Source organism: Mesoplodon densirostris, chromosome 12 (assembly GCF_025265405.1).
Source record: "Mesoplodon densirostris isolate mMesDen1 chromosome 12, mMesDen1 primary haplotype, whole genome shotgun sequence".
Taxonomy (NCBI): Eukaryota; Metazoa; Chordata; class Mammalia; order Artiodactyla; family Ziphiidae; genus Mesoplodon; species Mesoplodon densirostris.
The window spans coordinates 88,866,524-88,887,955 of NC_082672.1; the positions used below are offsets into that span (position 1 = coordinate 88,866,524).

The 21,432-nt window shown below is 34.6% G+C and overlaps 1 protein-coding gene across 9 annotated transcripts in view; it reads right to left on the reverse strand.

Moving 5' to 3' along the window:
* IBTK (inhibitor of Bruton tyrosine kinase) overlaps positions 1 to 21,432 on the reverse strand; it is a 186,356-nt gene that overhangs the window by 53,716 nt on the left and 111,208 nt on the right. For 8 of the 9 annotated variants that reach the window (XM_060115369.1, XM_060115367.1, XM_060115368.1 and 5 more), the window contains 12 exons: positions 18,058 to 18,168; positions 16,542 to 16,712; positions 14,397 to 14,514; positions 14,131 to 14,311; positions 12,023 to 12,146; positions 9,938 to 10,115; positions 7,002 to 7,179; positions 5,196 to 5,795; positions 4,168 to 4,254; positions 3,251 to 3,333; positions 3,137 to 3,174; positions 2,604 to 2,700 (listed from right to left, as the gene is read on the reverse strand). In XM_060115369.1, coding sequence (XP_059971352.1) covers positions 2,604 to 2,700; positions 3,137 to 3,174; positions 3,251 to 3,333; positions 4,168 to 4,254; positions 5,196 to 5,795; positions 7,002 to 7,179; positions 9,938 to 10,115; positions 12,023 to 12,146; positions 14,131 to 14,311; positions 14,397 to 14,514; positions 16,542 to 16,712; positions 18,058 to 18,168 — 1,966 coding nt within the window. The remainder of the gene's footprint in view (positions 1 to 2,603; positions 2,701 to 3,136; positions 3,175 to 3,250; positions 3,334 to 4,167; positions 4,255 to 5,195; positions 5,796 to 7,001; positions 7,180 to 9,937; positions 10,116 to 12,022; positions 12,147 to 14,130; positions 14,312 to 14,396; positions 14,515 to 16,541; positions 16,713 to 18,057; positions 18,169 to 21,432) is intronic. The other variant, XM_060115370.1, reaches the window with a different exon arrangement.

A 21,432-nucleotide genomic window follows, 5' to 3' on the forward strand; every position in this document is an offset into this window, starting at 1 on the left:
CATAATAAAAACTCTTAAGAAATTAGGTATATAAGGAATGTACCTCAATACAATAAAGGCCATATATGACAAGCCTAAAGCTAACATCATATTCAACAGTAAACACCTGAAAGCTTTCACCTAAGATCAGGAACAAGACAAGGATGCACACCCTCACCATGTTTATTCAACACAGTATTGGAAGTCCTAGCCACAGCAATGAGACAAGAAATAGAAGGAATCCAAGTTGAATAAGAAGAAGTCAACTGTCATTGTTTGCAGATGACATGACAGTATACATAGAAAAGCCTGAAGACTCCACCAAAATACTCTTAAAAATAATGAAAGAATAAAGTTTCAGGGTACAAAATCAATACACAAACACCTGTTGCATTTCTGTATGCTAACAATGAGCTAACAGAAAGAGAAATTAAGGAAACAATCCCAGGCACAATCGCACACAAAGAATAAAAGACTCAGGAATAAACTGAACCAAGGAGGTGAAAGATCTGCACACCAAAAACTATGAAACACTGAGACAAGAAATTAAATAAGGTACAAATAAATGGAAAGATATCCCATGTTCATGGACTGGAAGAATTGATATTGTTAAAGTGCCCATTCTACCCAAAGCAATCTACATATTCAATGAAATCCTATAAAAATTCCAATGGCATCTTTCACAGAAGTAGAAAAAGTAATCCTAAAATTCATATGGAACCATAAAAGACCATAAATAGCCCAAGCACTACTGAAAAAGTACAACAAAGCTGGAGGCATCACATTTCCTGATTTCCAAATCCTATTACACAGCTACAGTAATCAACACTGTAACGTAATGCCATAAAAACAGACATGTAGACCAATGAGACAGAATACAGAGCCCAGAAATAAACCCTCATATATACAACCAATTAATCTTTGACAAGGGTGTCAAGAATACAAAATGGGGAAAGGACAGTCACTTCAATAAAGGGGATTAGAAAAACTTAATATCCACATGCAAAACAATGAAACTGGACCCACATCTTACACCATAACACAAAAATCAACTCAAAGTGGATTAAAGACTTGAATCTAAGACCTGCAACTATAAAACTCCTAGAAGAAAAAAGGGGAAAAGCTCCCAGACATTGGTCTTAGCAATGATTTTTTAGATGTGACACCAAACCACGTGAAACAAAAGCAAAAGTAAACAAGTGGTATTACATGAAACCAAAAGCACAGCAAAGCAGTCAACAAAATAAAAAGGCAACTTTGGAATGGGAGAAAATATGTGCAAACCGTAACTGATAAGAGATTAATATCCAGAATATATAAGGAACTCCTAAAAATACAATAGCAAAAAAAAAAAAAAAAATTACAGACTTAGAAAACAAACTTATGGTTACCAAAGGGGAAAGGTGTGTGGAGGGATAAATTGGGAGTTTAGGAATAACATATACACACTACTATATTTTAAATAGATAACAAACAAGGACATACATATAGCACAGGGAACTCTGCTCAATATTCTGTAATAACCTAAATGGGAAAAGAATTTGCAAAAGAATAGATACATGTATATGTATAACTGATTCACCTTGCTGTACACTTGCAACAACCTGCAACATTGTAAATCAACTATAGTCCAATACAATATAAAAACTTTTAAAAAAGAAACATAAAAAAAAATTTTTTAACGGGCAAAAGACCTTAATAGACATTTGTCCAAGTAAGACATACAAACGGCCAACAGGTAAATGAGAAGGTGCTCAATGTCATTATTTATCAGGGAAATGAAAATCAAACCCACAGTGAGATGTCACCTTATACCTGTTAGGAAGGCTATTATCAAAAAAACCCAAGATAATAGGTGTTGATGAAGATGGGGAGAAAAGGGAACCCTTGTGCACTGTCGGTGAGAGTGTAAATTGGTGCAGCCACTATGGAGAACAGTATGGAGGTTCCTCAAAAAATTAAAAATAGAACTACCATATGATACAGCAATCCCACTTCTGAGTATTTAGCCAAAGGAACTGAAATCAGGATCTTAAAGATATACCTGCATTTCCAAGTTCACTGCAGCATTATTCACAATAGTTAAAATATAGAAACAGCCTAAATGCCCATCGACAAATGGATAAAGAAAATGTGGTATCGACATACACAGAACACAGAAGCATACCACTCTATGACTAAAGATACCTGGTAAATAAAACATGGGTGTGTTGCCTGACAAAGTATACAAATGAACTGTCTTTATAAATTTCAGTTCAATTATTAGTCTATTTATTTTACTTCAGGTATGTTCACACAGGGGAAAAACAGGCAAGAAAGAACTTTTGTAGACTATCAAAACTATACTCCCTGCTGTCAAGTCCTCATCTTAATCATATAAGTAGCTGGGTATGGAAATGTTAAATCTAATCTCAACCAATATTAATAAGTCTTATATATTCACATAGGTAATGAAAATTTTCTTTTCCATTCTTTTACTATTAGTAACCATCCCTATTTGCTTATTTTAAATTTAAGCCTCTGTTGATGGCTTATTTCAATTAGAGTAGAAAGTAAGATTCACGTGATTTTATCATTTTTAACTATATCTTAAATATCTGAAATGTCTTAACTCTTATTAATACCTTTTATCACCACAGCTTCATCAGTATAGAGGTAGTCCAAAATAACTTTCAGTATGTCAGAATGTATTGGCATTTCCAGAGCTGCACAACTGGAAGCCTAAATAAAATAAAGTAAAATAATTAAACTACAAAATACTACTACATTCTGACTGAGGTTACTGGTATGAAAAACGTTTAACAGGAATCACATCAAATGCAAAACAAGATAACATTTATATAACACAAAGCTAAAATGAGATACATTTAATTTTAAAATGCCTTGTAACATGAAAAAGAATCAAGAAAAATCGAGAAAAAAAGAAACAAACTGGTATTCCAAATACAAGTCCAAATAATAATGGAGAATTTATTTAAGTAACCTTTTTGCAACAATTTTCATTTTGGAATGTTGCTATTTTCCAGCAGGCTTATGCATAAATAAAGTTGAAAACAAAGCAAAAACTGAGTTAAAATATTTTTTAATTTCTTTAGCATATAATTTCCCAAAAGTATAAAGTATAACTACCAGCCTACGTGTTCTCTTTAAATCTTACCTCAATCCATGAGCTACTCAGCATACTATGAAAATATTCTGAAAGAAAAAAAGTTGAGTAAGAATAGTGAAATACCAAAACAAATAAATCAGCAACTAACAAAAGTGTACCTACCAAGTCTAGCACAAAGAACGCATTTATGACAAGGAAATTCCTTTCCATCCACTGATTTCATGGTCACGTCACATAAATAAGAACTGGACAAAAAAAGTTTAATTGAAGAGCAATTTCTTTACATATTTAGCAAATAAGCAATAAGAAAATCCATTATAGGATTTGTTTTAACATTTGATTTTCTCTTAATTAAAGGTGGCAGACAATATACAACTTGAGGGTATACATATAAAGTACTTCATCTCCTTCCACTTTAGGGAAGATAATAAGGCCTTACAATAAAGATATTTGTAAAGGGAACTGAATACAGATAAATATTCAAAGAAGTCTTGCTTTTTATTTTCCTTTTTCAATACAGGCCCGGTGTAATAAGTAACATCATAGTCAAAGGTCTTTAATTCACTTATTTGTACAACCTCTTCTGTGCTAAGCACAGTCTAGATACCGCCACAGTTTTTTTTCTCCAAGACTTTTCACCTACCAAGTACACATACCTAAAAACAAAAACTTTTAATAATAAACATATTTAGAATAGTATATCTATTACGGAAAAAGATTATACTAAAGAAAATAATCTTCATAATGCTGACGAGGCATAATTATATTGGTTTTTGGGTTAACATCATTGCCTACTTATAAAAAAATAAAAAATTCAGGCCAAAAATTTTTTTAATTCCTTTCTTCATTAGAAAGTAATCAGAAAAAAATGAACTGTATCAATGTCTTATTGAGCAGTTAATACTTTCATCCATTTGCCTCAACAGCTCTCCAACATTTCCAGAAATAAAGAAGACTAATAAAGGTAAGAGGGTATTCACATACACATTTTGCTTCACATATGAGTAAAAAGAGCTCTATTTCCACACTTAAGTCTCAAAATCTAGGGATGAAAAGTTTATCTTCATTTCCTAACTTACCATTTTCTCTGACTTAGCTTTGGTTTATTACCAGTTTTCTTGGCAATGACATTAATTTCTTCATTCTCAAATCGGACTCCATCTAACCTATCAAGGATAAAAATTAACAACTGGTGAATATATTCCCCTACAAAAATGAACAACAAAAATCCAACAAATAAGCCCACATCTGAACATAATTATATAATCTGTATCACCTGGAAGAGTATCTCAACTAACTCCCATTCTGTGATAAAGAAATATCATACCTAATATTGAAAATATATTAAACATCATTATGCATAAAGCCCTTCACTGTTTGCAATTAAAAAACATGATATACTACCCTCCCTTGCTCCTGCCCCACAACTAAGGATATACTGCCACAGGCAATATAAATACCTTAAAAACAGAGAATTCCAAAAAATCTGGTTTATAAGATGACAGATACTGTATTAGGCACTTCATACATGCTATATGACCAAACTACACCAACAATATTAGGTCAATATTATCCCTCCCCTTTTGTATACTGAGAAACTGAGGTTCAAGGAAATAAGAAATTTGCCCTAGCTAGTCATAGTAGAGCTAAGAGGCATGTATAGTTCTTTCTAACTGCAAAGACAGTACTCTTTCCAGAATACCACACTGTCTGCCACTCCAGATCCCTGTTATACAAACACCATTGAGAGTTCAAACCCACTAACAGCCTTCCTATCCTTTAATGTTTTAATCCAGGGAATCCCAGAGATAGCTTTCGCAGAAAATGGAGAAAGAGATCCATGCAAAGAAAGATACAAATCCAAAAAATAAAGGGGAGGTGGAGAGAAAAGGAGATGGAGACGGAGACTGAGGGAAAGAGAAAATAAGAGAAGGAAGATGAGGAGGGAATGGGGGGAAGGGAGGGGAGGAGGAGGAGAAGCAGGTCCAAGAACAGAAGCAAGAGCAGTAGCAGCAGTAAATCAAAGCAAAAAAAAAAAAAAAAAAAAAGAATTTCTAAAAGGAGGACATAATGAGGTACATGAACAGATATTAAGGAGGAGTCATACCTACTACTCAAATCACCAAAACCAAATTTCTTTGCAACATTTTGCAACATTTTTACAGGATCATCTTCCCCAACACTTTTTACTTTTTTGGAAGATTTGTTTTTGCTTTTCTGCTTTTCACTAATTGTATGAGCTTGATTACTTTTGTAAACTTCAAATGCTGACTTCTGATTATCTTCATGGGAATTCATTTTATTCAAATGACAATTCAGAGTGCTCTGATATTCTTCTGGTTTTTTGTTTAAATTTATTCTTGGTTTGAAGCCATGAGTTAAAAAGTCACAAGTATCTGTGTATATAAATTGTAAAAGGTATTCAAACAAGTCAGGATGAACCTTCTCTACCACAAAGAGATGGCACCCTGCAGAATCTTCATCTTTCCGGTAAACATCTATAAAGTCTAAAGTAGTACCATCTGAAAGAAACAATTTCTGGAAAAAGTCAGAACGCACTGACAAAATATATTTATGTGCAGGGAAGATTCTATTGCCAACTTGAAATGTCACATCATGGATGTTGTCCATTTCATCCGTTTCCCTCAACAGTTTGCCAAACTCTTCAGAAAAGGATGATGAGGACACAGCTGGAATTTCATAAAGGCTAGAAATGAAACAAAAATTATTTTTACTTTCCAGAAAAAGAAAGCATCCCTAGCCAATTCTCCTTTTAAAGTATAATTTCTTTTTTATTAAACTTAGAAAATTTTAAATTTAGCATTTCCAATAACATAAGAATATTGCTCACACAGTCTTTGATACTGTATCACCCTTTAAATATTTTCTATTCCTTTACGTATTTTTTCCCCTAAACTAAAATGACAAGAATTAAGTGTTCCTTTGAAAGCACTGTTTTCTTTCTACGAGAAAACACCAGAATATAAATTTGAACGACTGTTTCACAGAAATTTTATAAATGATTAAAAATATCACTAAAAACATTCAAAAAGAGTACAGTTTTCAACCTTTTCCTCTTTTATATCCTTTAATTTCACAAGTGGAGAAAAACATATACAGAAAAATGAGTAGATACTTCAGGTCCCAGATCCCAGAATAGGTTAGCAACTTAAGGAAGTAAAGATAAATACACACACAGACATACATCAGTCCACAACCCTGGTCCTTTCAGTACTGTAAGCATGCAATCATACCTTCCCAATCTACATTTTGCCCTTCTAGGTAGGGTGACCAACACCCCTGGTCAGCCTGGGACTGAGGGCTTTCCCAGGAGAATAGACTTTCAGTGCTAAATATGGGACTGACCTGGGCAAAGCAAGAGGAATGATAACCCTGTCTCTAGGACTTTTTCCCTCTTCAATAAGACCCTTGATATTTATCTTAACCTGTCATCTCCGTATCCGTACTAATGTGACAGAAGATTTGCACTGAGATTCTCAATGCCCTCCAGATGAATCTATACTACCTCTTCCTTTATCATTTCTCATTGTATTCAAGAGTCAGATATTTTTATAAACTACATAACAAATATTTATAATCTATTTCTCAGAATCTGAGAACGTAGAGTACATCACAAAGTACTAAAGATATGAATAAATTTTTTGTGTATATGTACATATTATCTTCAATATTTTCAATAAATATTAGTTTACAAACTAAAAGGAACATTCAACATTTCCAATGTAACAAATTCCACCCAAGTTAACCTGGTAACATGATTGTATCAATATGTCTGAAGTCTCTACAAGACTTGACAACAGCTCTTCCATTAAATTTGTTCCAAGAGCTACTGAAAACAGAAAACTCAGTGATTGTTCCTTCTAAAAATGAAATTTAATACATACAAGAGTACCTTGTTTTAGGATCTGACTGCAAGATTGCAAAGTTGCATCCACTTGGATCCGTGCTGACACTAACAGCTCTATGGGCAAAAGTAAGTTTCTCAAGTCGAATTCTTTCATATGCACTATTTATATCAGAGACACAAGACACATCTGGTGAGGAATTATGAAGGTTTGATAAAATCTCTGCTAAAAAGAAAAGAATAAACTTCCATTAATCAAGGCTCTGTTGAAACTGTTAAAATGATTTAGGAGGAAATAGAATAGAAAAACAATTAGGAGAATATGGAAATATCTTTTGTCTGTATTAAGTCCTTCTGGAGAACTACATCTTCCCTCTCTTTAACATAATTTACACCCTATAAATTGGTTGCCTTATAAAGGAAATTTTGGTGGGTCAATTCTCAATTATTCATGATATTATCCTCCAGATTGCAACCAAAGCTGTCTAAAAGGCAAATACAATGTTATACTACCTTTTAAAACTCCTCAGCTTCCATTAAAATTTTATTTGCTCCCTCCCTTCTTCTCCCCCTTCCTTCATTTATTCAGCAAGTATCTGAGTGACCACACTGTGCTACTGTGATAAAGTGCTTCTCAGTGTATCCCTAGTAATACCGTAATGAACCTATAAGATAGGCATGTCCCTACCATCTTGAAGTACAGTGTAGCAGAGAAGGCAGACATTAAACAAGTGATTTTATCATTAAAAGTCAGATCAAAGCTATTTTAAAAAAATATGAAATGTGCATGCAAAGAAATGATTCTGACTGTAGTATGAAAAATGTTTAAAGTAAGCAAAAATAAAGACAAAGCGATCATTTAGGAAACTAAGAGTCCAGAAAAAGAACGAACACTATAGACTATGGTTGTAGCAATGGAACTAGAGAAAGTGAAGATTTCAAAAATATTTGAAATGGAAGTGGCAGAACCTGGTGACCAATGAGATGTAGAGGGTGAGTGAATTTGGAGTGTGAAAGGTACCCATTTACTTAGAAACACTGAAAAGCAGATGCATGAGCATGAGATCAGAATTCAGTTTTAGACCACTAAATATGACTAAGACACAATTCTGAGGACTTGCAACACTTACAAGTCGAACGTGTATTCTAGTTACTCTCTCAAAAATTCACTCTATTTCAGCCTCACAGGGCTTTACTAATCTTCCCGACACTCAGTTATTCTAATTTCTATGCTCTCAAAAAACTTATTACGTGCACACTAGTATTTGTCTCCATGAACTGCAAATATTTATATACATGTCTATTGCCCCTACAAACTCATAGGCTGAGAACAGGGGCCTGTCATATATTTTTGTATCATTAAAACCTAGCCCTATAGCCGGCACATAGTAAATATACCTTAAATGTTTACAGACTTGTGTAATCTATAAAGAAATAAAATATGACAACTCAATAAACTATCCAAAAATCATTCCTTTGTGGCTCTATAATTTTGAAGGATATGTTTATAACTTCCTGAGTAATTATAAATGTTCTTTATATATCTTTTAGCATATAATAACTGATTTATTTATTCAACAGATGACTTAATGAGGGACTATTATGTGTCAGGAAATATGCTGAATGCTAAGTAATACAGAGGAAACTTTGATTCCTCTATAAGGATATAGAGACCTTACATCATGGTCCTTGCCATCTTATAATCTGATAGGAGACCAGCATTAGAAAAATTAATCACAAAGATAAATACATAAAAATAAGTTGCATGATGAAAATACAAAGAGAGTATTAAAAGTAAAACAGGGTTACTAAGTTTAGATTAAGCAATCAGTGAAAACATCTCTGAAGAAGTAAAAATTAAGCTGAGATGTGAAAAATCAGGAAAGGCCCTGGGACTAATCATAGCTGGACAAGACTGAATACCTGAAGGTCAGTGTGTCTGAAGAGTGGTAAGTGAGAGGGAGAGAATTCAAGAGGAGTTCAGAGATGCAGACAAGGGTCAGAGTAGGAGCCATGTAGGCCATGTTCAGGAAGTGAGGAAACCATCAGAGTTTTTAAACACAGGAATATTAGGATCAGAGCTTAAAAGCTCACTCTGGTAAGAGAATAGATAAAAAGAAGCAAGAGTGGAAATAAAAAAACTTATTTTTTGCATTCAATCATGTGATGACTTGGGCTACGGTGGGAGCAATGAGATGTAAAGAGGTAAATGAATTCAAATTTTTCTGGAAGGAAAAAAAAAAAATCAACAGATTACTAATTACAGATGAAAGAAAAAAGCTGCTAACCTAAGTTAAAAACCAATGTTAAATAACCCACAAGTTTGTAAATTTATAATCAGATAATTAAGAATGAACTATATAAGTAATGAATGACTTCTATTTTCAATGGTAGCATCTTAATTAAAGGTCTCCTTTATATTCATCAAGGAATGAATAAAACTTATCTCTAATTATTCAGCAATTGTTTAATAAAACAAGCTGTACTTTTTAAAATTCTCAGTGAACATAAAAACCTTATTCTTCCTGTAATTTTCCTCTAAGTCCTAAGATACTTTATAAAAGTTTAATTTTATATATTCAAACATGTAAAAAAAAAACAAAACAAAAAAACCCATAGCATAAGCCACTCAATTCTCAGTTTGGGGAGTGAAAAAAAAAGTAGCTTGGAAGATGGTTCAAATCCATCTGGGAAGTTTTTTTTTTTTTTTAACTTTATATATCCCTGCCCCTAGAGCCAAGGCTAGAGACTAATGTGCCCGTTACTGATGGGAATGTACCATGACCTCAGGGCATACTAAAAGGTTGAAAACTCCGGATTTTAAGTGGATTGAATTCCCTTTGTTTACCTGCATACACACAACCAAAATCAAAAGAAGAGATATAGGGGTAAAACCTAGTAACACTTGTCAGTTAAACCTAATGATAAATACTTATAAAATTAAACGTTAGCTAAAGGTATGCCATTCACATATATGAACTAACCTTTCTTTTCAGAACTCTTTCTTTTTTCTTCAAACCATTTCCCTCTAAATCCCTCTCCATCTCTTGTGACAAAAAGAATTTCATTTCTACTTAAAGCAATATCAGAAATGAAGACTTGGCGTGGATAGGCCCATCGACACTGCTTCAGAGAACTGTTGACTGATCTCCAGCAAAATACCTAAGGTAAAACCAAATTACAGTGGAATAGAAAGCAATATAGCATCTGAACAGCCAAAAAATGAAATCAAGAGACATTATCTCTAAAAATAAAAGCTCTGATTAGTATGTTTCAATGTTCATTCTTTCATAGTAAAAGATAAACACTATAAAAGTCAAGATGGTGTCTCTTTCAGAAAATACTCAAGCTAATGTGAAGCCTTAAAAATGCTTTAAAGACACTCCTCTTAAGAAGTAATTTTCACTGTTACTTGTTTGGGGCAAACAGATACAATGGAAAGAAAAACAAAAATCTTAACGCTGCAACTTGGAATGTCAGACTTGGTGTAGTATTTACAAGAATATAAACCACCCTATGAAAATCCAAACTTTACTCTCAAGAGGGAAAAAAAAGAGATGTCTGCATAACTCAGGTAAAACAAAGTCTTAGAGACAAAAAAATCATAGAATTCAATGGCTTCCACGTGGTTCTGCAAACCTTAGTGTTCCTGAGAAATGGCTCAGGGGCTGCTGCTCAGGGATGGAGAACGATGAGAGACAGGGTGCTGGGCTTCCCAATCCAGCTCTATCCAGAGCAGCAACCCTTTTATCTGCTTCACAGATTGGTATTCCAAGTATGATTTCATTTGAGCAATTAATACTGCTGATCTTTAAAAGCTCAATCCCCTCATAATTAAGAAACCTAAAGCACAGAATGGTATCTGCCAAGGTCACTCAAAAGCTATGTACACAAAAAGTAGACTATATTGATTAACTGATTCCATCAGACCTTGGTTGTCATTTTTACAGGAAAGTAATTAATTTTACAGGAAGTAAATATCCACGTGTATAAACAAGCTAGATCCGTATTAACGTAAATGAAATAAATCCGGAAGTCAAATGTTTTTATATTCAACTTGTTAAATGCAATTCCATGCCTCTGCTTCCTGCTTTTAGTACAAATTAGATCTCTAAATCTTAAATATAGTTCCCTCAAATAAAATGATCAACCACAGTAGATTTATGCCCGTAATGTACCAGCAGGTGGAGCTTTACAATTAATTCTTCAATTTCTAAAATGTCAAATTTTATAGCACTTTATAAAACCTCAGAAAACTTGCATGTTTTTATTTTATAAACAAAAAGCAGAAAGCAATCCGTGTTTTTCCAGTCACAGTGTAAAATTTTTTCAGTGTTTCTAATGTATAATACATATTTTTTAATTGACAATTTTATCAGAGGAATAAAAATTAGAACTCTATTTACTTAAATGAAAAGAGGTAAGAGAGTCTTTTTTTTTTTTTTTGGCTGCACCGTGCAGCATGCGGAATCTTAGTTTCCCGACCAGGGATTGAACCCATGCCCCCTGCATTGGGAGTGTGGAGTCTTAACCCGTGGACCACCAGGGAAGTCCCAGAAATTCTTTATATAGTGATCTTGAAATATATTACATTTTCTATGATAGTTATGATCTCTGCATATATATTATGTGTACATTTGTTTAAAACCAAATTTGAGAGAAAATTTCCAATTATGTATTTTTAATATTGCCAGCTTAGCTTTTTACTTTTTTTAAGAATAGTTATATATCTCATATCTATGCAATTCAATACCATTTTTTCAGTACTCAATGTATATATCAAATAAGCTATCAAAACGCCTTACTTCCATTTTAAGCACAATAAATGAAACTTTGAACTACAGTTTAACAAGACAGTACTATGCAACATCACTTAAATGTCATCATACTTTCTTTGAAATACCAGCTCCCAACTCTCAATAATTAGTACTGGACATCAAAAACAAGTAGGGAAACAAAAGTCAACAGGAATCATCACTATCATAGCAATACAGTTTTACATTATCAGGTCTCCTACAGCTATCAACTGAGAACAAGATTACTATGCTTTTGTATAAATATATACTCACCCTTCCAGCTCCATCCATTGCAAGAATGCAAATTTTTTCACCCCCATTTTCTTTCAAATGTTCAGGATCAACTTTGTATTCCATATGCCCCCCAGAAACAAGAACCTTTTTCACATTTAGTTGTCTGGGTGAAAAAAAACATTCTAGATTAACATATTCTCTAAAACATACAATCAATTTTAAAGAAATTACTCTTCAAACACTAATTTAGGGTGATTACTGTGAAAGGTGGAGTAAGATGATTTGACCTCTGGTATCCTTAGTTCCTCCTTTTATGAGTTTCCCCGACACAATGACCATTTCTTTCTATAGCAAGTCCTTCCCTCCCCAAAAGTCTCTACCTACCCAGATACACACATTAAATATCTAAAACCTCACTTGCTCATGTACACACATTCTCTCTAGATTAAATAACTGATAAGGCTAAAAGCTCCTAAATATATCTGCATTTTAACAGAAAAAATTTAAGCCTCAAATCAAAACAGAAATCCTTAATTTCAAATATGGACAACTTTAAATAGATACACCTACCATAAAAATCATTAGTATTGCTAATTTAATAACTCATCCACTAGCCAATTCATTATACATTTCATTACATCTACACACGTGATGTGCCTATAGTATTGTGTGAAACCTGCCTGCTATTACTCCAACGATTATCCTCCCTTTCAGATATTTTACCCACGTTTTAAAATGTTTTTCTTTCTTTTTTGTTTAATGTTTTTCTTCTCAAAATTACTATGTTGTAACCAGCTGTAACAAAAGAATTTTCTTAAGTGAAAACCTGGATGTAACTTATATTTATGTAATTTAATGTTATCAGGGCAAATTTTATAAATGTAAAGTAAAAACAAAACCTAACATTCCACAAATCATCTCATGCTCAGAAAGAAACCTACATAGTCAGTTCTAAGAAACATGTATGTTCACATTTTCATGTTTTTATAACTGAAATATGACCTACAATTGATAACCTTCCAGTTGTTACACACAGAAGATAAGTTGTATATATTGATGGTTGACATCCGCTCATGAGCTAACCTCATAGTTGGTATCTGTTCACGAAGTTACCATCTCATTGACATTAGCAAAAGCACATTCTGTTGCATTTCAATTCAAATCCCTGATTACTTTAAAAGTTGGATAGCTACTCTCTAGAATTCCTACACACTCCTGCTTCTACTAACTAAGCTATTGTATCTGCTCAAAGATCTATTTCTCTACTTGTATTTATTACTACAGTTATAATGAAATATTATGTAAACCAATGAAATATTAGTCTGAAAAGAACACTTTCTATAAAAGCTGAATACTTTAAAACGACACAATAAATATGACAAGCAAAAAATGGCTGTCAAATCAGATATGGATTAACCAACTATATAAAATACTGAAAATGTATAAAAAATATAGGATTCTGCCCTTAACTTACTTCACACTTGTTTTTAAGCACTTGCTCCTTAAATCATTCAAAATGAAGTAACAGGTAACACATTATAAGTATTATAAGTATGGTTTATGCACAAAAGACAGAGAACTCCAGTTGGTAGGCCCATCTTAGTGTTATAATTCCCTGCTTTAACTGACTTTTTGATTAGACAGCCAACTGCTTGTTTACTGCATGTTACTAAAACAGGTAACAACTGGCTATACAGACACAAAGATAATAAAATATACCACTTAGGTATAAATACAAGGACTGAGTAGAGGGTCCACAGAATATGATTATTTTTTTAAAATAAATAAGTGTATAATATATAAAAGGCTACACGTGAACCAATGATGATAGTGTCACAAACCAAGAATTATGATTCATCTAGTTCTGTGCACCTGAAGCATAAAAAAAGGGAAACTTATAGGTCATATTTAACCATATGTTATCATAATTCAGAAATACTGTTTAACAACCTACAAAGAACTTTTATATATATTTACTGGATGTCTGCCAAAAGACTAAGATTATCAAAGGCAAAAACTCCTGACTTTCCCACCGTTCAATTTTCTCCATTTGACATTTCAGAGACTGCATAAAGCTGATACTCAGATATTTGCTGGAAGAGCTGAATTGTTATTAAAGTATGTTTCTTTCACAAAAATACACATACTTAGAAGCCATCTTCTTGCACTGATAGTCTGCAAGTAAGTAAATATCTCCCTTTGTGGTAACACAGACAGTTGCCCCATCACTAGCAGCAACCAGAGACACAGTTATGTCCTTATGATGAAGGGCAGAGACTTGACGAGGAGCAGTTACGCACTTTTCTCCATTGGGATCTAGTAAATAACCTAAAAAATTACACAAACAAATCACAAAATATCCGTTTTAAGAATACAATTTATTTTTCAGATACTGTCATCATGGATTTCTTACCCAGCTGTCCACCATTTAGTCCCATAGTGTAAACAGCTTCTCTAGTCCACAGCACTGTATGAAACCTGCCTGCTGCTACTCCAGTGATTGTCCTCCCTTTCAGATATTTTGCTTGCATCTATTCAAAAGACAAATAAGACTTCAGTTTATTATGTACCTATGAACTAACAGAATTTTGCACAAGATCCAGTAGACCAGGGTAGCAAATATATGGCGTTATTTGCTGCCAGTACCCGCCTCGAGTGCTAACGGCATTCATCACTAATATATCTCAGCACTCATACTGACACCCCATCCTCTTCTCAGAATACAAGACATCTTGATGCAGCCACCTTAAGTCAGCAGTTCAAACGTGTAAAGAAAAAAAAACTGACACAGTATAAAAACCAAATCATTAAACTTTTGTTAACAAGCAATATGCAAAACAGGCATTCTCATTCTTATTAAAAACTACGATACTTTTTTTTTTTTTTTTTTTTTTTTTTTTTTTTTTGCGGTACGCGGGCCTCTCGCTGTTGTGGCCTCTCCCGTTGCGGAGCACAGGCTCCGGACGCACAGGCTCAGCGGCCATGGCTCACGGGCCCAGCCGCTCCGCGGCATGTGGGATCTTCCCGGACCGGGGCACGAACCCGCGTCCCCTGCACCGGCAGGCGGACTCTCAGCCACTGAGCCACCAGGGAAGCCCCAAACTATGATACTTTTGAATTTGACACATCCAGAGTATCTCAACAGACACCACTGGCACTTTGAGCCAGATCCTTCTCTGTTGTGGGGACTGTGTTGTGCATCGCAGGAGCTTTAGCAGCATCCCCGGACTCTGCCCACGAGGTGTCGGGAGCACTACTCCCACCCCTACACCCAGCTGTGACAACTAAAAATGTTTCTAGACATTGCCAAATAGCTCCTGGGGGTACAAAACTGTCCCCACTGAAGAATACTGGCTATGTCCATATCAACCCAGAGCTCCACGGTAACCACACACTGAGAATAAAAATGGGAGTAAAATCTACCATTTCTAAAGAAGTCTGCAAAATGATTAAATATCTACAAATTCCACAGTTGGTTGGGGAAAATGGGCCTAAGAAGTACCACAGATTGCAAACTAGCTCTATTATTTGGAGTAATTCCTGTTGATTCATTAGCCATCCAGATGGAAAAGCATTGGATTTTAAAGCTTATTACTAAAAATGTATATCTAATAACCATTTTAAATCCAGAGGATTAAACCAGTGAAGTCTAACACCCAAAATGCAAAATCTTACGAGCTGAGAACACATTTGCTATATGTGATGATTCTAGTAACATATTAATTTAAAGCACCAGTCCTGTGCTGCGTACTAGGTCCCTGAAGTTGAGGAAAGGCCACCCTCTGGTGGTGGTTGTACAAACGGGAAAGGGAAAACAGAACAAAAACAGTTGCTTTTAGACCTATGTTCCCTCACATAAACTTGCCAGGTATGATTTCTGCGCAGAGACAGATCTACCATGAAGCCAATAAGCTTAAGTTTCTGGATGCCTCATTTACATGGCCCATTTTTTACTTATAAAATTTCTGTTTTTTTCTTAAGGAGGGCCTCAAAATTATTTAAGTTTCAAACCCAAAATATCTGGATTCCCCGATGCTTATGAACACTTACAAGTTGAATCTAAGGCAGTTTGCTGCCTAATTTCCCAAGTGCTTTCTTTCTCACTCCAAACGAATGTTCATCTGTACATTACTATGCTTAATTTCTCCTGTGAAAAATAAAACATATACCACTGAAGAAACACACTGTTGAATACAAGTAAAATAAGTTGCTCTGTCAATGCCTTCCATTTTTTTGTCCATATAGGTTTTATACCAATGGTCACCTTATTATTTAAAAAAGAGAAGTTTGGGCTTCCCTGGTGGTGCAGTGGTTGAGAGTGGTTGAGAGTCCGCCTGCCGATGCAGGGGACACAGGTTCGTGCCCCAGTCTGGGAAGATCCCAGATTTCTGGGATTTCTGCGGAGCGGCTGGGCCTGTGAGCCATGGCCGCTGAGCCTGCGCATCCGGAGCCTGTGCTCCACAACGGGAGAGGCCACAACAGCGAGAGGCCTGTGTACCGCAAAAAAAAATAAATAAATAAAATTTAAAAATGATAAAAAATAAAAAGAGAAGTTTACCTGTCTGGGTACATTACAACTGGAAGGTGGAGGAATGATTCCTAATTGATGAAAAATATTTAGACCAAACGTATAAACACATCCATCTTCAGTTAATACAACAGTATGATCCTTAGCAGCTGCCACTTGGGAACAATTATGACCACTCAGTCCTTCCACAAGCCTAGGGACCTACAGAATAAAAGTAACTTTAGTATATTACATTAACCATTTATATAAAGTACAAAATACAAACGGAATCTTATGATCCCACATCCCAAGTGATACGACTGCTATACAGCTGTATCTATCATAGGCAAACTGTACAATTCAGCAAGGGGGAGATAAGTTTAATGGACATTGCTTTATAAGTAAAATACGAAATCCCAGTAAGACATTTCAATAAAACAATTTGATTCAATAAATGATTTTTGAGCACTTATCATTTATCATACACCAAGTGCAAATGTGTCTGGTTTGAATAAAGGGAGCTCTTCAGCCAAAGTATTCATTGGTGTAGTGAAGAAATAAATAAGTATACAGGAATCAATGCAGCCCTTCAATGCATAACCAAATATATGATACCATATTCCTTTAAAGTCATATGTTCTGGGTTCAAATCTTAATTCAGTCATTTACCAGCTATTTGATCTCAAACAAACCTCTTATCTTCTCTCATTTTCTTCATCTGAACACAAAATAATAATAGTATTTTGGATGATAAAAAATCAGCATGAGGAGTAAATGAGTTAGTAAGTACAAAACACAACACTCTGGCTCAGAGTAAACAACTGATAAATGAGTGCTATTATTATTGTCATTGTATATAAAATGAGGATAATAAGGCCTATAACCTCACAGGGCTGTTGTTAGGCTTAAATCAAGGTAATGATATTGCATAGAAAGCATGAACGATGCCTAGAACATAATATACCCTCGAAAAATGGCAGAGACTACCATAGCTCTCTCTCATTTTTAAAGACCTCTTAACTGATGAAGATGCCAGCAGTCCCCTCAAAAAAAACTTACCTTAAAAATAACCTAGTGAGGAAATAACTTTCCTGAATGTAATCATTATTAGGTTTCTTCCAATTAGCACTAAGTTTCAGTAGCGTAAGAGTCAATTTTATGATTATACAATGAAAATATTGGCCCAATTTTCAGACCACAAATATCTTAATGAGAAGTTAAAAATGAATAAAAACTTGGACCCTGGACTACAGGAAGAGTTTTACAATTAGTCTGATTTTTAAAATTTCAACTATGGAAATATTTTAAAGCTTACTTATGTACTCTCCTGACTCCATGTTTGCTATACAATATAATTTTTCTTTGATGCTTTAGAATTTTGCATCATATCTAAATCCTTATTTTGAACACAATATACCAGGAAAGTAACTGATCTTGTAAACTCTATTAGCAGTCAGTATATTATTTTCTCCTTATAGTTGGTTAAAAAATTTTTTAGTTAACTGAAGTTTCCAGTTTATACAATTTTACCAAAGTTACCTAAACTGTATAATGACATTTCAATTACCAAGCATGTCTGTTCATCTCCATGGCCTAATCGTCCTCCAGGACCATGACCACAGGTATAAACTTGCCCTTTCTGAGATAGAAACACTGAGTGAAATTTACAAAGCACCACCTACAGGAAAACAAGAGAACATTATTAAACTTCTGTGAATAAAACATCCTTTATTTTATAAAAAAGAAATAACAGAATATTACTAATTGTTTAAGCTAGATAATGGGTACATTAGGATTCATTATACTGTCCTCTCTACTTTGTACATGTTTAAAGTTTTCCGTAATAAAAATTTATAATATATGGTGGTCTCTTTTAAAACTATGTCTAAAAACACTGACATTAGGGGAAGAAAAGTTTAGAAGGAATTAAGCATGTGTTACCCACAAGAGACTAAACAAAGGAAAATGCAAATCTTAAGTATTCAACTACAAAAAGTAGTAGTCAGTTGTTTTCCAATTTCATAAAATCTCAAACAGCAAGAATTGAACAGAGTAAAATATGAAGCATAAAGATTACCAAATAGTGATTATTACTAAAGAAAATAGTGAAAATGCCTTAAGAGTATTTTTTCAACATCACCTTAAAAACAGGGAGTGGGGGATAAACAGTATGTGCTTTTTATACCTCTGATTTTGTCTAATATATCTTTAATATAATTACATGGCTTTAAATAATTTTACACTAATTTTCAAGCTTTTCTCTTTTCCCCACTTCCTTCCCAGAACTCTCCTTGCCCTCTGACAAACAGTTCCATTTTCATACATTCTTACCAGAAAACAAGGTTACTAAAAGGGTTGAACTGCATCAGCAGAAGGCAATAATAGGAAACCAACAGCAGTTTTAAATATGCATGCACTTACATACGTAACCTGCAGGCCACAACTTTGTTATTTTTCAATGCATCAGTATACTTATTTTACCTTAATACTATCTAAATATCCATTTTTATTTTTAAAAATAATCTGCATTTACATCTCTTATGCCACCCATAAATATTTCTAACTTAGGATATTAAAAAAAGGATTAAGAAATAAAAAATCCTAGAATTATTTTCCAGAAAGTCAGCATCCTTTGGAAAAATAAAATCATGGACTTCCCTGGTGGTGCAGTGGTTAAGAATCCGCCTGCCAATGCAGGGGACACGGGTTCAAGCTCTGGTCCAGGAAGATCCCACATGCCACAGAGCAACTAAGCCCGTGCACCACAACTACTGAGCCTGCACGCCACAACTACTAAAGCCCGCACGCCTAGAGCCTGTGCTCCGCAACAAGAGAAGCCACCGCAATAAGCAGCCCAAGCACCGCAGTGAAGAGTAGCCCCTGTTCACAGTAACTAGAGAAAGCCCGTGCGCAGCAACGGAGACCCAAAGCAGCCAAAAAAAAAAAAAAAAAAAGTTACAAGCTGAATTGCAAGCTCTGTTTACACATATCCCTAAACCACTTGGCGAGTTCTGTAAAACATGTGCCTATGATAATGCAAAAATCACTATCTTATTTAGCTGTACCACAAATACCTGAAAAGTCTAAAAATAAAACCCAAAATTGTATTCAAATGTGTAATACAAAGTTACAATCTGTAAGGGAAAAATTATTTCATGAAACCAGAAGTAATACATTTTGTTCAATTCTATATTCAATATTAGAATGCCATTCTATGTCTGACTTCTAGAAAACAACCAATACCAGAGTGTAAGACCTCCAACTTTAAAACCTCTGAATTTTTTAAGGAGGTAACTGACATGGATTTTCATCTTAATTCTGAGGAATATATTATGCTAACAATCATCATCTCTGTCTCATGGCAGTTAATTCATCTGGTACTATACTACAGAATCAGCCCTTTTTCAGTGAGTAATAGGGCTCTCAATGTAACAGGTACTCAGTAAATATTCCCATTAACTTGCTTCCATTTTTCTTACTGAAATTTACACTGCTTTCCTTCCTCTCAAACCTATCCACAGTGCTTGTGTTTCAATCCTCTTTTTCGTAGTTAAAAAAAAAAAATCCCTTACATCCTTAATTTCTTCACAAAATACTCTCACATCCTTGCCTTAACTGAAATGTAGTTTTCTCTTTGGGTATACTGTTTCATCCTTAACCCTACAAAATGGAATATGCTCAATTCTTCTACAGCACATGTATCTTAGGATCCGAAGGTACAATCAACCCGTTTCCTAATGCCACCATTATTCCTTCACTTTTGTGTAAAAATCTCTGCTCCGGAAAAATCTCACCTCATGAAATCTGACTATATCATGTACTAAGTCAGAAAAGGAAAACAGGTATCTTTCTAAGTGCCTCAACTCTGACCAATCATTAGTGGCTGTTGATGGGTGAATTCTGAGGACCTGTTCAAGTTCAGTTTAAAACAGAGAAAGGAGAGGAGAGAGGAGAGAGGAGAAGAGAGGGGGAGAGAGAGAGAGAGAGAGGGAGGGAGGGACGAAGGGAGAGCAAGAGTATGCTGTGACTGATGGGCGACATCTACCTAAGGCTCTGAACTAGGTGAGGAAGAGCAGCCAGCCCTGCTCTAACAGCTTTGCTCACCCTCACTAGAGACTCTGACCCCAGGCCTATGACTCTGGTCCATCCCAAGTTCCCTCGAGGCCTATGGAGATGGCCAGTCAGCATCCTAGCCTTCAGGACACCACTCTACTCTCTACTTCTCTAGTCACTCTTCATCCCCATGTGGGCTCCTGTTCCTGGCCTCTCAATTGTTAATGTTCTCTTGAGTTTAACTCTTCTATTTCATTTTTTTAAAACTGCTAATTGTGATACATTAATTAATGACTTTTGATGTGAAAAACAGTTTTCTACAGAACCCCAAATATGGTGGCCATATAATATATAATCCAAATATTTGGGGGAATAAAAGGGGAAAGACTAACTATTACATCAGGGAAAAAAAATCACACAGAGATGAACTCAAAAGACATATTCTGAGGTGTATAATCTTCAGGATTCAGAAATTGAGATTTGTAGCTTTAAAAATTAAGTAGAGAATGTTTAGGAGTGGCAAAATTAGCACTTCAGACAGTTAAATTTAACTTGGAAAGAATGTCCGGAGTACAACTGAAATGAAACTCAAGAGGAAGACAGGCTGAGGCTAGAGATATAAATTACACACACACACACACACACACACACAAAGAGAGTTACAGAGAAAGATGAGTATGCCAACAGTAGCAAAATCCACTGACGTGGAATCATCCAGAATAATGATTTAAGGCCAAAGACCAAACCTTTACAATTATCAACTAAAATTTTACAATTACTTATATTTAAGAACTCAGGTTCACTTACCTAAAACTAATAACAAACTTCATTTGAGTATCAACAACAAATTCACTTGAGAAACAATTTGAAGAACTCTAATTAATTAAGT